The following is a 15,118-nucleotide window of genomic DNA, read 5'->3' as shown; positions in this document are numbered from 1 at the left end:
CTGGATGGAAGAAACTCCCCAGATATGGAGTCAGTAGACGCTTTGTAAAAATTGCAGTTGTAAGCACTGGCTTGTGGCTTGAAGCTTGTTGTTGTGGTGACACTTAGGAAACAGTTAATTAAACAAAGCTCATTCCCAAGGTGATCCTGAAGCACTGTGTGCTGAACGTGCCTCTGTGGGTTTGAAAGTAAGGTTAAGCTGTTTGGAAAGCTGAGGACATCCAAGCGAGTGATGGCTCCATCCAAAACCAAAAGTAATCTGGTTTGGAGAAATAGAGGCATTTGCCAGTCCGTGATCGAAGATTGTGGCCAACTGCAGCTGTGGAGGAACACACAAAAGGACACCCTCTTATTTAAGACAGAAGTCTGTATATGTGCTCATTGCGTTATATCATCAGTGAGTTATTTGAATAGTAAATAAGGCTTTGTATTACTTTCATTCTTGCTTTATTGCATTTGCTGCTCTACACAGTATGTACAGCATTGGCACAATATAGCTTGCAAGCTAGCTAAAGCATTAGCAGAATTGGTAACGGTGTTCCAAAGCCATATTGCTTTGATTGTGCTACTGTTAAAGCCAGGAAAAAAACAAAAACACAACCCCAGATCCCAACAGTTGTTGCGTTTCAGGCTGTTGTACAGAGTTAGGAAGTAATAGCTTAAAAGTGAAGCAAATGTAGTTTGGAACTTACTGAGATGAGACAAAATGAATATGGCTTCCAAAGTACCTGGGGTTCTTTTTTGGTGTCAGCGTTCAGAATAAACAGAACTGTGAATAGTATAAATCAAGAAAGGGAGCAGTAATAAGGAATGTGAAAGATACTGGGCTTAAATTAACACAGAAGATGCTGATTAAGTTCACTCTGAACAGGGGTGTAGGCTGTGTTGAAAAACATTTCACTCCTTGCTCTGAAATTAGATATTTAACAGCACACTGAAATAATGTGGATTTTAAAAGTTGAGATAAACTTCATGTGGATTAATTTTATTTTGATAAATGAGTATACTGCTGAATGAAGTAATGTGACTTGTCTGAATATACAGCTGTCTAATGGAATGGATGAATGGATGGATGTACTGGTGCTAGAGTGTACTGCATGCTGTAACTGGACTGTTAGGTTAAGTAGAAGATTCTTGAGAGATGGCCATGACAAGCAGCAGAAATTTTTATCAATATCAAAAGAAAAAAATACAGACTTCAGTTTGAAATTAATCTTTCACTTGCCAAATTAACACAGCTTCGTATTATGCGTGTTGTCTAAAAGTTGGCATAGACCTTGAAGATCTTGTATGCGTAGATGTGCGGTGTTTTTTCCATTGACAGCAGCTGCTGTAGGACACCAGCTCTGCCTGCAAACCTGGTCTGCTTTTCCATAGAGCCTGGCACCATTGCTCCAGGTTCTCGTCTGCTTTCTGGTGGAGGTAAACCTGGAACAACTGGGCCAGCTTGTTGAAGTTGCTTTGGATTTGCATATTACTGTCTCATATTACGTACATTTTATAAGAGAAGTCCTTGTAATTTAGATTGACATGCAACTATCTCCTCAAATGATGACTTCTGCTAGCCCACAGGATGTCTGTGTGGAATCATCTCAGAAATGCAGGTAGATGGTGTGCAGTGTTATTAAGCTGCCTCTGGCTGACCCCAGGAGAAGCACAGGAAAAGTATTCATGGGGTTTTCTTTTATCCTTTCCAAAGTACAAGTTTTGAGTCAGCTACAAGAGAGGTTTTCATATCAACAGCTTGAAAATGCAGCAAAACCTTTTTGATTTTGCTATTGGAGTGCTGATGGCAAAGAACTAGTAATCTGTTGCCAGCGAGCCAGCCATTGAATGTATTTCAGGTATAAGGGTCCCAGTATGCTAGTTTGCATGAAGAAAAGCAGGTCAGTCTTCTCTGTCTGGATTGGTCTTCCAGAATGAAATGAGCCTCCACATGCTTGTCTTGGCTTTCTCTCCCTTCAGATTTGTACCTGATGAGAAAGTAGAGCAGAATAGTCCTGCTGAGTGCGTCTCCCAGAGCAGCACAGAGCTGTTCAGCATCGTTTCCCCAGTGCATTGGCACTGTGGATCCAGCCCGTGTTCCACGTGAAGCACAGGTGGGACTGCGAGAGGTGAAGCGCAGAGCTGCTCCTCCACTTCTCAAAAACTGGAAACCGTGGCATGGAGTGTTTGGAGAGGAACTTCTCTGGCCACATCTGGTAAATGAAGCTGAAATGAGCTGTCTGTTACTGGCAACTTGGTGTCTGTGCAGGCAGATGGACCTCTGGCAGGAGTCATTTGCTGAGTGACTGCTGAAACCATCAGTACTGGCATCTCCTGTAGTTCGTCCTGTCATCTTCCACCCCTTACTACTCCTGGAGAAACAGAGAGGCTGAGCACTGCTAAAATACTCTCAAAATTGAACTGCATTTGGTATACATTCTTTCCTGTCCAAAATAACATCCAAAATATTAAGCATTTGTATGTCCCTGTACCTTTTAATTGGTGGTTTTGTTGAAAAAGGTCTGAGAGAGCTGTAACTGTAATTTCCCTTCCTTTCATTACTGGTACAATTGGAAGCTGTTAAAACTCGCTATTAAAGTAATTAACAATACAGAAACCCAGGAAGTGTGATACCATATTGAACAAAGTAAAAGATGGAACTTAAGACCTGAAAAATAGTAGCTTCTGAGTGGCTTTCCTGTCAGTGCACCTCAGATACGTGGCATTACTCTACTGATTTTTCAACTTTATTCACCAATGAGACCAGTGTTTGTCATATTTAAGTTATGTACGAAAAAGTGGGTATTTTATTTTTTTTTTTAGGGTTTTTTTGTTTTGTTTTAAAAAACTTGATACATGTAGCGTTGGATCAAGGCACATACAAGACCGGCCAAAGGGCGTACAATGCACTTTGGTTTTTAGTTGAAAAGACAAATGATTATGGCAACAAAGTGTGGCTTGGGGTTTAAACATGAAATAGCATATAGTCCAGCAGGAAGGCAGAAAGAAACGTTACTTTACAGATTTAGCAAGGAATTTCTGGAAAACTGTGAGAGTAATGGGCAGTATTCCTGACTGTAATGGCAGTACAGTTAACGCATACCTACAGGATCTTTAAGTATATGCTTTAAAATATCTGCATTCCCCAATTTTCTTTTGACCTGGGTGACTAAAATTTATGAGACTGCTTGCCTGCTTTTCGTCTGCTTTGTTTTCCTTACCAAACTGTACTTCCAGCCCTTCTGCTGAAGAACAGTTGCTCAGTGTTCTCCCTGTCCCTCTGCCACTGCCTTCCAAATGTCTGTGGCCATCCATCACCATTTTCTCTCTAACAGACCGCTGGTGCTGATAACCAGAAATCCATCCTTACACCCTGTCTACCCCTTGGTTAGTGGAGCCTAGCACATTTCTTTAGAATTCCTTGTTAGGAATTTTGTTACGCTTTCTTCCAAGGGTCAGTTTTTTCTTTACACATGCCAACAGTTTAAGTCTCATGCATGTAATTGATTTGATTATTTTCTTTTTAGATTGGATTTCACCATTGTTGGATGGATGTGTCCAGACAGCTGATATTGCCCATTACTACACGCATTTTTGTTTATTGAATATTGTCGTGGTTTACAGATTTAACAGACCCAACATTTAAGTTCTGTGAGTTTTTGCAACCACTTCTTGATCTTCCTGATTTGCCAGGTTTAACATTATTTTATTAATACCAAAGTGAAAAATGGCCTGTGCTTACACTTACAAGGATCTCAGATGAATGTTCTGACTGCTCAACACGGCAAGAAATTTCACTTTCACAGTCAACAAGTCATCTTACTCAGTAGAACACAAAAGTTAAATGGTCTGTAACTTCAATATTAGCAAGGAAAATACAGTACAAATTACTAAAAAATACTAAAATATAGAATTGTGGTCAGGTATCCCCACTACATTAATCGCAGCAGTAGCCTGAAATTTGAAACTTTTAATAAAAAGTTCTTAAATATAAATTATATGGCAAATGTACAGTACATTGCTTTGTCAGTCTTTAATCCAGTGTTTTGCAGTAGAACAGCAACCGTTAAAAGTCAGTCTTTTCTCTTTTTTTTTTATTAAAAAAAAAAACAAACAAACAACAAACCAACCAAAAGCAAACCAGTCTTTCATGTCCTTCAGTATCATGAGTGTGAATGATCTGAATCTGGAATACCACTGTCTCTGTAGCTCCTGTTACTACTGCTTTCACTGTGGCTGTTCTTATACAGATTCATGCCGTTAGGGGGGAAAATGGTGTGTATTACAAACTCCTCCTTGGACACCTGGTCGTTGGTAATGGGTATCATCTGAAAAGAAGTCTCCCTGATTTCTAGGATGGAGTTGTCCTTCTTAGTGCCCGCCTCAGCATAGTCATCCTTCCTCCTGCGCCCCTTGCTGTAGGCGCAGTGCCGGGAGAAGAGGGCTCCATTCCTGTGGACGTACCAGCACACCAGGGCCAGCAATGCCAGGGCCACCAGTGCCACCGCGCCACCAATGATGGCGGCCAGAGGCACGCTGGAGTTCTTGTAGGGCTCCTTTTCTTGCTCCCGGTTGAGTGTGGTTGTCGGGTTGTACATCTTGAGGGGAGCTGTCTCGGTCTCGATGCATTCAGGTGTCTCGTCAGAGAGATAGATGTTGCTGGTTTCCATGGGGACCATGCACACACGGTACGGCGACTCTGGTTCGAGTGCTGTAAGCAAATAGTCGCTCCTGTCCCCTGTCACGATGGTTTCAGTTATAGATCCAAAGGCAGGGCTGTGGCCCATCTTGAGCCAGCTGAGCCGTAAGGCTGTCATTGGCAGCGCAACTTTCCAGGAGATGTGGATGGTCTCTGTGCTCACTGATTTCACGAATATTGTAATGATCTTGCGTACCGGGCTGGCCGTGGTTCTGTAGTTCTTGTTTAGGTTGGGGGTCTTGATGTCTGGTTGCTTGGTCACAGAAACCGGCCAGTGTCCCTGGGCTGGGTACAGTGTGTTGGGTACTGCGGTGGTGATCTGGATGGTGCTCATGTCATCCTTACAGTCGAACAGTTCCGCGTTGAGGTCTTTGATAGCCATTCCGCGCACTTTTTCTGGTGCTTGGCACATCAGCCCTCGTACGTTCACTTTCAAAGGCAATGACTGCAACCAGTCACGGACCCACTTCATTTTGCACCCACAGTGCCAAGGGTTGTTGCGAAGAAACAGCTGAGTTATGTTGTCCAGGTCATCAAAGACGCCCTGAGGTAAATTGCTGAGATTGTTATTGGACATATCTAGTCGATACAACTGCCTTAAGTAAGAGAAAGCATTGGGTGGCACATGATTGATATGGTTTTCTTGAAGATAAAGCTTCCTTAGGTTTGTTCCTGGCAAATTTACTGGTGCGGCTGTAAGTGAATTGCGAACCAATGACAGTTCTGTAAGATTGACTAGATTCATGAAGACCTTGTCTCCTAATCCGTGGTTATTTAGAAGATTTCCATCTAGAACAAGGCGTTTTAGATTTGTAAGGTCTTGAAGGGACAGCTCTGAAATTGTGGAAATACGATTATCATCCAAGCGTAGCTCTTCTATTGTTTTAGGCAAACCCCAGGGAATGGTGCTAAGGTGATTTCGAGAGAGAAAAAGAAGTCTGAGATAGATGTTGTCCCTGAAAGCTCCATCTTCAATGCTAACAGCGGAAACAGAATTATCATCCAAATGCAGTTCTTCCAGATAAGGAATTTGTGAAAGCGAATCATAAGTGATGGTCCTTATATTATTCTCCTGCAAATGCAGTTCTTTGACGTACTTAGGGAGGTTAGTGGGGAATTCGTCCAGGCTGTTGTGGTATAAAAATATTCTTTCAACCCTACGCAAGTTCTTCAGTTCTGATGGAATCCCAGCATTATTTATTTGATTGTTCTGAAGGAAGAGGTTAGTAGCATCCTCTGGGATTCCTGTAGGAATAGATGTCAAATCGCGATCATTACAATATATGAAACCCACATCACAGCGACATACTGATGGGCACGGTTTGGCAGTGACAGAATAAGGTGCCATGTCAAGTAACAGCCCTATTTTAGTCCAAATTAGGAAGACGCTCCAGGGTACAGTAATCATGGTCAGGAATGATGAGATGATGAGTTCTGATCTTCGAAATCTAAAAACAAACAAACAAACAAAATTATCCAGATCATCAGCGATGAAATGCAATGAAAATTTGACTTCAGCATTACAGAAGACATCTGACATACAGAACAAAAATTCAAGTCTGTAGACATTCTACTTTTTCTACGTACATCAATAACAACATTTCTGCTTTTGCTAATTCAATTGAGTTAATAGACTATTCTGAATAGTAACTTAAAATAATATAATCAGGCATGTCTGATCTGTGAGTGGTTTAGTTTAACCAAGAAGGCTCCTTCTGAAGATTCCTCCCCATTTCACATATAGAGGCAATCTTTGTTCGCACATACCAGATAAGTACACAGCTGAAGTCAAACCAGAGTTCAAGTAAATCATTCTATATCTGAAAGATAAGAAGTAATTCCTAAGCCAGCTAACTACCTAGAAGCCCTTAAGTGAACTATAAAACCCTTACCAAATCCAGAAGTTCAGTGGTAGCTATTCTGGAGGTTCAAGAAAGTCCTAGTGGCACGGTACAAAATGCAGATGAGAACAGAGCCCAGCTCCAGATTTTTTTGGGTTTTTCTAGGAACTTAACACCACATGGTGCGTTTTACAAATACTGCAGCTTACTCTTCTTGTTTTTCAACCTGGAATGTTTAGAAAGGTGAATTGCAATTGGTGTGCAGCTTACAAGCCAACAGAGCTGTCTGAGCTGTGGCTTTCTAGTTGGCTGGATGGAATATTTCATTACATGCTTAATTTCATGTTTAAATATTTGTCATTCTCAAAAGTCTTCTTGCTAAGCAGTACACTAATAAGAGACTATTTGGCAGGTTTAACCACATTTTCACATCTTATTAGTTCATATTGTGCAGGGTGGGATAATATAAACTAACTCTTGAGACTGAAATTGTACTTTGCACTGGTAGCGTGTTTGTACACTGAACTCAGGTAATTAGCATTTTTATAGCTTTTAAGACAACATAATTCAATTACCACTGTAATTAGGGTGGTGAAAACTTCTGTAAGATGCCCTATGCATTAAACAGTGTCATGACCCTTTCTCTTGTGGGTTCATATATTAACTGAACTTCATTCTCCAAGGCATGAAAAGGAAAACAGATTCATATTGATCCTACCGTATTTAAAGGTAAGAGTAAATTTTGTGCTTGAGGATATCCAGCAAACAAATTCCTCTCTTGCTCTTATACTTCACTCCATGGACGACTTCTCTGTCGGCCGCCCCCTCCTGGTGGTGCTCGCTCCCAGGCACTATGCTCCAGGGGCAACCCAACAAAGATTTACCATGGTATGTAAGCACACCGGCAGAGGAGCAGAAAAGCTTCAGCTTCTGTTTCTGTTCTCGTGTAAAGTCTGTGAATGGAGAGCCTCTTTTGTTTGGTTTAATGCCTTTAACAAGAATTACTTTCTTTGTAACTTGTACAAGCTCTTTTGTGGGATGCAGTAGCTGGGAGGTTGGAGCTTGAGCGACGCGTGATGGAAACTATTCATTATGCTGGGGCCTGAACAAGGATCGCCTCTTCAGGAGGTCAGCAATGGAGGTTTATCTCTGTCCAGAGTTATCCAAGGATAAACTTTGTACAGCAGCTACATCCTGATACATCCACACCTCTCAGAGAGGACCATTTCTTAACACTTCTTCCCAATTTGTAATGCAGGAAAGAATTCCTCCTGTGCTGCACGCTGAAGCCGGTCCCCTGGCTGTAGGAATGTTACACAATTCAGGTGGTCTTCTTCATAAAAAGACACCAAAGTGTTAATTCCCTTTACAGAAAACTCCTCTTTAAAGCTTTCCGTGAACTCTTAATTTCCTGTAAAAGTAAAAACAAACAGAAGAAATTGTAATTAATAACAACTGCTGGACACTATTATTCTGTTGTATTCCGTTCCCATGTAAATCATGCTGTGCTTACTGTACAAAATCAGCACATCATTTTATCCCAATACATCAGTATTTCAGCAAAATGCAGGCATGTTTATTAACAGCTTTTGCTGTTTAGTCTCACGTGGTTGCCATTTTGCTGGAACAAATCTTTTCCCTCCTTCCAGCAGCAAATGAAGTCATTGTGCATTAACAGACAGTACCAAAGTCTCTGCAAATGATGTTTTCCCGCTGGAGGACAAATGGCAGTCCTGCCATGGGAGGAGTTAACGTGGTTGCTTGCTTTTTGTTTCAGGCAAACAGAAGTAGATCATGAACCTCTCTTTGGTATTAAATTTAAAATGAGTTAATTACCATTCAGTACTTGTTGGATGAAAGAGGAGAAGTTTTCACTGAAATAGAGAATTAATGTTTCACATGTGCATCCTGCTGTTTCTGCGTTGTGGGCTAGCTAGTAGTCATCTGTATCAGCTTCTTGAAAATGGAGGCATGTGGGTTTTCTCCATAAAATGTGCTCAGTATGCCAAGCTGTCTGAACTCGTGAGCTACTGTATTTGTCACTTTGCTCAGTGGAATCACTATTTAGATTGACATTTTGTTAATTTGATTTTTCTCACTTCACAAATAAAAGTAACCTCGGCTTTTCTTATTACTTGAGGAACCATTTGGCTGTTTTTAAGGACAGAAAGTATGCAGTGAGATACCGAGTCTCTGTTCCCTGAGAGCATGTAGGCAGTATCTGTCTGAAACCACTGGTAAGTGGTTAAGTCTGAAATCAAATCCTCGGTACTGAGCATGGTCCTCAGCACTGAAAAGCCCTGAAGAAACAGTGGGCTGAATAAGGCTTGTGTAACTCCCTTCATGTGGGCATAGCTGGAGCTGCTTCTGGGCCATCATAAAATAACAGAGCTGAACAAAAGCAGTTTCTGCTTTAAGACTCTTTTGTAATTGGAAGCAGGCATCATGAAGTCTTCGTGCAGTACTTTCTACTCCTGTAGCAACAGATTTGCACTGATAAAACAATTATTTTCATACATAAAATTATGTTTTTCCTCTTCAGCAGCATAAAGATGAGCATTTGAGGGGAAAAAAAATAGCAAAACCAAACCCATTCTTGTGATGGTGCAAGCGTTCCGTGAGGGAACAGTAAAGCCTCTGCTCCCCTGAAGCTGCTGTAATGCTTATCTGAGGGTTGGTTTTCTGCTTGTTTTTCACCTTGCTTCAGCAGTTGTGCGATGAAAATTGTAAACTGAAATGAGAGACGTTCTGTAAGATGGGCAGAATTAAGCATCTAAGGATACTCTTTACTTTTTAGTAAAACTAAGGTTCTGTGTGGGTTATAAAGGAATGCATGTTTTTTTAGGGATTGGTTAATATATGCAGTCAGTATTAGAAAATGGAACAAAAAAAGCTCCACATTCTTTGAGATTAGGCAGCATCCAATTTCCTTGGTCTGTATCATTCAAGTGTTTGTGGAAACTTAAGTCCAGGATCTATTCCCAAAACTTGGAAATGAAACAGTTGCTTAAGAGCTACATAGAAATAATGTGTCTCATAGGAAGTAATGCGAAGTTGTGACAGAGGACATTTTCTGGGAGTTGTGTGGTGAAGTAAGAGTATAAATTTGTTGTTAAGTAGGCCTTTGAAGGCTTTGAGTCACTTTTAAGAAGCTGACAAAAAAAATAATCTCATAAATTGTTCCTCAGAACTTTTAGAGCTGTTAAGTAGGCTGTAAAAAAAATTAAAATGAAAAAGGCACGTTGCTATTGATCAAAACTATCTCTAGTGTGCATACAGACACGAGAAAGTTAAGTGCATTGGCTTTACCTTTCTAGCATATAAACAGCTTCCTCTCTGCCCCGTCTGATTGTCAGCCCTTTGCTTATTGCTGCCATTATAATAGCGGTAATGTGTGGGATTAAAATGAAAGCACTAAAGCTCATTAAGTTCTTGGAATTTTTTTTATCCCTTCTCTCGAAATTACATAAAAACAAGGGAGGAAAATAAAAGCAGGTCTCTTTGGAGAAGATGATACTGTTTCAAAAATGTGGATTAAGCCCGTGCCCCCCACTCCCTTTTCTGAGGGCAGAATAGTTTTCTCCAGGTTCTGATTGTTTGATATCTTGCACTTCCCTTTTATATCTGGAGCCACAGCTGAAAACAATGTTTTTGCATATCAAAGGCTCCAGCGATCTGTCTGCACAGAAGGGAATCCTGCTGCCCTGCTCCAGCCCTCCTCCTCCCATCCCGGCCTGGGATGAAAGCAGAGGGGACCCGCTGGGTGTGCAGGTCCCCGCAGCACCAGCATGGGAGGCTTCATGGACACATGGCTCTGAAAGGAGCCATTAATTTCGAGCAGAGCAGGAAAAAAAGATGGATTTTAGAGAGTGCATTCTGAAATTCATTTTTAAATGACTTTTTGGTAACAAAAGTAAAGAGGGGACAGCCGAACGGCAGCTTTTGTGCTTATCTTCATTGGGAGCTGAATATATTTTCATGAACTTTGCTGAACTGTGTGGTTAAATTACTTTTCCTGGGACATTGTGTAGGCAGCCGTGTTACAGACAGCGGGGATGCCCAGACCTGCACCCGGACTTATCGCCGGGCTACAGCTCATTTTGAAATGGCAAAAGCAATTTGCACTGCGTAAGAGAAAATACCAAAGCACAGAGTATTTATTGTAACACGTGGTGTACAGCTGCCCTGCCTTAAGGAAAAAAAAAAAGCAAAAGAAAAGCTGTAAGTTTTTCTAAAAACAGTGCCAAATAGATTTGTTCTTTCCAAGATGTGATAAAACCTGACTAACACCCAGACCTGGCACTTCAGGTCCCACAGTGCTTACTTTAATCCCCATCTGCCCCAGCATAACCAGGAGCTGGCTGCTAACCCCCACACAACAGGGCACAGGGACAACTTTCACCCCGTATTTTTAGGTAGTAAGGGACAAGAGTAACTTCAAGTTATTAGGATACGCATATTGACAAGCCTAATGATTTTGCTTAACCTGTGTACTAAGACTGCAGAATTACCTCTGCATTTGTTATTATCAGAAACATAAAATGCACTTGAAATACCACTGGACCCATCCACTGCACGTGCTGCCAGGTCAGTTCTCAGAGGTCACAGCTCCTCTCGGATAGTTTCACCAAGATTTCAACACAAGTTCCACGGTGCTAATCTGTCCTTAAAACAATGCACATGCTTTGGTTTTTTTAAGTGTATTACTCAGACTTAGTTGATAGTGACAGCAAAATGCTTTCTAAGCACCCTGTCTAGGAGCTGAAATTTCCACGATCATCATATTTCAGGAAGGTGCCCCACTCCTTTGTTCGGTGTGAGGCAAGCACAAGGTCCTCTGCCTGTCTTTTCCAGGGCTAAAGAATGCAGAGGTTTTCATTAAAGTGAGAGCAAGCTCTCCAGGTCTCTGTGCTTTGGTGAAACGTGCTTTGTTTTTTTCCTCTTGTCCAAGAAGGTTTTATTTATTTTTTTGCTTATCCCTCCCCCTCCATCTTGTGTGGTAGCTGAATAGAATATTGCCTTTGTCCTTCTAGTTCTCACGTGCCTTAAAAATGAAAAATTTAATGTGCTCTTCCCTCTAATGGGATTGAATCTGACTCTGAAATGGGTTCCGAGTGGAAGCTGAACTTCATGCCAAAGGTGAGCCAGGGCAGCATCTGCTGCAGAGGAGGGAGACTGACTACGAGCGGTTCAGTGGTTGCTCTCTGAAGTTCACTTTTAAAACCCTTCCTGGCTTAGAGGACGTTGGCTCGAAGAGCACCGTGGTGCTGCGCAGTGCTGTGCCCTGCAGGGCCTGCCTGCTCCCACGGCCAGGGAGGGGGAGCACAGTGCTCTGCATCGTGGTGCTCGCCCAGCTGGGCCAGGGATGGCTGCTGGGCTCTCTCTGGGAGCTGCTGTGGGGGTGAGGCATTTGCTTGCGCTTAGAATGAGAGAACAGGCAACAAACGCTGCTCTGCTTCCACGGGGAAATCACTGGTTTTCCCTCTTGACAAATTTAGGTGGAATTATACCCTGCACAGAGTCCCTGGTGCAAAACGTTAAGCGTATCCAAACCGTTACTGAAATACCGCATACAGCTGCCATACAGATTTGTTTCTTTCCTCTTTTGTCTACTCGCCTACTGATGACCAGATTTACTGCTCTGATCTGAAAACTTGACAAGCTGTGGGGCTGCCAGGTTGCTTCAGTGCATGCAGTGAGCTCTGTGCAGCGCACTGTGGGCACGGCCAGCCTGCACCGAGCGAGCTGGGGCCTCTTATTAAAAATACACGTAAGCAGTCGCCTATTAATTCTCCTGAGCCGCCTCATGCCTCGAGGTGATTAAAGCAAACCTCGAGAGCTCCCCGGCCATTAGCAGGCAGGCTTCCTGCTGGAAGGAGACAAAGATGGCCATCCACCCACTGAAGGCACTCGGAAAAACAGCAGCGCAAAGTTTGCAAACTCCAGCAATGCCTCGGACGGCTCACCGGTGCCTTTCGCGCTACCTTTCCACTCTGTGCTACCGCTTACAAAGGGAAAACGAAAAAGCAAAGCCCCACCAATGCACCTTTATTTGATTCTCGCCCTGAAACGTTTGCGTTTCATTTCCAAAGATGAAAGCTTGGCTGCGACTTTACTACGGAGTTTTTTGCCCGCTGGGGGGTGGTGCACGCTGCAAAACGGCGCTGCTGAGAGCCACCAGGCAGAGGGCTTTGCTGCTGTCCAGTTCTCCCTGCTTTAATTACAACAAAGTCTCCTGTTGAGAAAAACAGAGGCGGCCTCCAGCGGGGGAATTAAAAGAAAATAAAATAAATCATTCTTTCGGGGACTTTACAGAATCTTATTTCCCGTGATGGTTGTATTAACCGTGGTATTCATCCATCCGCTCCTTCCCCAGTTAAAATTAAACTGTATGAATGCACCAAAAAAAAAAAAAAAAAAAGAATCGATATTCGAATGCACACCAAAGCCGGGCACTGCTTCTGCCGTATGCGAGGAGCAGGGAAAATGCATATACCGCTTTGGGAAGTGGTGAAACGTGGCTGGAGAAAAAGGAAAAGCTGCGAGAGGGCGATCAGCACGGCCTCGGCAGCTCTTAAAGTAACAAACAGGCTTCAGACGAAGCTCGGCGTACCTTTTCCTTACGGAGCATTCGCACACCGAGCAGAAGCCGGGCAGGCTCACGGGGCTGGGGGGAACGAGAGACCGGAGGGGATTTTCGGGTGGAGGGAAAGGGCTGGCAGCGCTCACAACTGTCCCCGTGTTCGGCCGCATCTGTGCGTTTCGCAGCACATCATTCCTGCCTGCCATCGCACGCTCGGCTCGACAAACGCATTTATTTGGCTAATTCAAAGAAATGTTCATTAAGACGCCATGTCCCCGGGCGGCAGGCTGGGGAGCGCAAGCGATGCTTCTGTCTTTTCGGGCAGCGCGTTTTAGGCGAAGAAATCGGGTTCAGAAAAGGAATCGCCGCTTTAAGTCTACTCGTTTTCTGCCTCTCTCCCGACTCCCCGCACGACGCCGGGATCCCGGGCCGGGCGGGCAGGGGAACAAAAGCCCGAGGGCAGAAAGCAACGCCAGAGCGGAGCGCGGAGCCCAGCGCCGGCTGCGGGAGGCGGGCTGGGAGCTCGGGGAGCCGCGCAAAAGTTGACGGCAAGTAGGGACGGAGCGCGGGGGCCGCGCGGCTCTGCTCCCCGCCGGCGGCTCCGAGCCGTGCCCCCTCCTGGTCCTCCTTCTTCTCCCTCACCCCACGGCCGACCCGCGCGACTCCCGCGGAAGCAGAGCGGAGCAGCACTTACCTGCGGTGCGCGGGTTAGACGTTGGCTGCGGCGAGGCGGCCGCCGTAAATCCCACCGGCGGGCCGGGAGCCGCGCGGCCAGGTGCGGAGCCACGAAGAGAGGAGCGCACGGAAGCGCGGGGCAGCCGCCGAGCTCGCCCTCAAGTCGCGGCGGCAGCGGGCAGCCGCGGGGGCGGGGCCGCACGTCAGCGGGGGGCGGGGCCTCGGCGGGAGGGGCGGGGCGGGGCGCGGCCGCTAGGGGGAGCAGCAGGCGGCGCCATAGCCGTGCCGCGGGAGGGGCAGCGCCGCGGGCTAAGGGGAGCCGTGGCGCGGTGCCCGTGCGCCCCAAGGGCAGCCGTGAGGTCGCGGGCGGCTCGCTTCGCGCTCGAAGTTTTGGCTTCTCTGTGAGTAGTGGGAGCGGTAATGAGGTGTAGAAGCGCTTGAGGAAAGAAAGTAAAATTTCAAAGCGCTAAAAAGTGAGGAGTTCGTGGCTCCTTCAGGGTGCGGGCGCTCAGCACAATGTGGTGGCAGAGATGCCTTGTGGTGAGGGGCCATGTGCTCCCACCTGCTTTCTCACCGAGCCAGGTTCCCTTTTATTCATGGTTAATCAACTGGTAAACCAAACTGTGGGCTTCTTTGCCGTGTCCCTCTTTCCTGGCTGGCAGCATGGAGGTGAGCTGCTTCCCCCTCCTCCATCTCAGTCTTGTGGCCCAGCTGCCAGCATCAGCAAGCCCCCAACATGGCAGCTGACCACAACATGGCGGCTGACCCCAACATGGCGGCCTCTTGTCCCTCAGCTGCATTTGTGTGGGTGTTGAAGACTGCAAAGCTGAGCTCTGTTAAGGTTAAAGGGAGCTTAATTTCTCCCAGGCTTGTGGAAAGTGCTGGAAAGTTGTGCTTACTGAGTGAGTTTTGAGTATTTCAGCTCCGTTTGGCTTTTGGCGAAACCGAACATCAGGTAGGAAGAGTTGCAGCTCACCTTTTTATAGGAGGAATTCTAATAGATTTTTGAATGCTGCTTGCCCTGTGTGGTGTTTAGGTGTTATGTATTCATTCAGCCAATTTAGAAAATAACCAAATAAATCCTGGGTTGATCTTCCTTGACAATGGGAAAAGGGTATTTTTTCTTTATCATTTCAATTCTAATCTTTCTCCAAGGATGGTAAAAACTCATAAGGAATTGACTTTAAGTTGAGGTACAATTGTCAGTCAATTGTAGAGTCCTGGCAAAGTGAGCTGTGCCCTAATCTGCTCAGTGTGAGAAACTCACATGTTGTAATGTGTTTGTAATGTATTTTACACACCTGTATGCCTATGTATAAGCCCATGTTATACAAAC

General features: G+C 44.6%; 2 protein-coding genes across 7 annotated transcripts in view; one reads left to right on the top strand and one right to left on the bottom strand.

Annotated features, from left to right (window-relative positions):
* The window catches only part of MACROD2 (mono-ADP ribosylhydrolase 2), an 834,860-nt gene that overhangs the window by 91,307 nt on the left and 728,435 nt on the right, over positions 1-15,118 (top strand). The window lies entirely within an intron of this gene.
* On the bottom strand, positions 1,984-13,965 carry FLRT3 (fibronectin leucine rich transmembrane protein 3). Of its 2 annotated transcripts, XM_048935496.1 has the most exons (4): positions 13,802-13,965; positions 7,243-7,935; positions 6,576-6,750; positions 1,984-6,131 (listed from the first exon to the last, which is right to left on the bottom strand). In XM_048935496.1, the coding sequence occupies exon 4, from the start codon at positions 6,089-6,091 to the stop codon at positions 4,148-4,150; it is 1,944 nt and encodes a 647-aa protein (XP_048791453.1). In that variant the 5' UTR covers positions 6,092-6,131; positions 6,576-6,750; positions 7,243-7,935; positions 13,802-13,965; the 3' UTR covers positions 1,984-4,147. The 2 variants fall into 2 exon arrangements, with proteins under 2 accessions (XP_048791453.1, XP_048791452.1); XM_048935495.1 differs by lacking the exon at positions 6,576-6,750.

This window comes from Lagopus muta, chromosome 2 (assembly GCF_023343835.1).
Source record: "Lagopus muta isolate bLagMut1 chromosome 2, bLagMut1 primary, whole genome shotgun sequence".
Taxonomy (NCBI): Eukaryota; Metazoa; Chordata; class Aves; order Galliformes; family Phasianidae; genus Lagopus; species Lagopus muta.
This window is presented reverse-complemented; position numbering and strand designations above follow the sequence as displayed.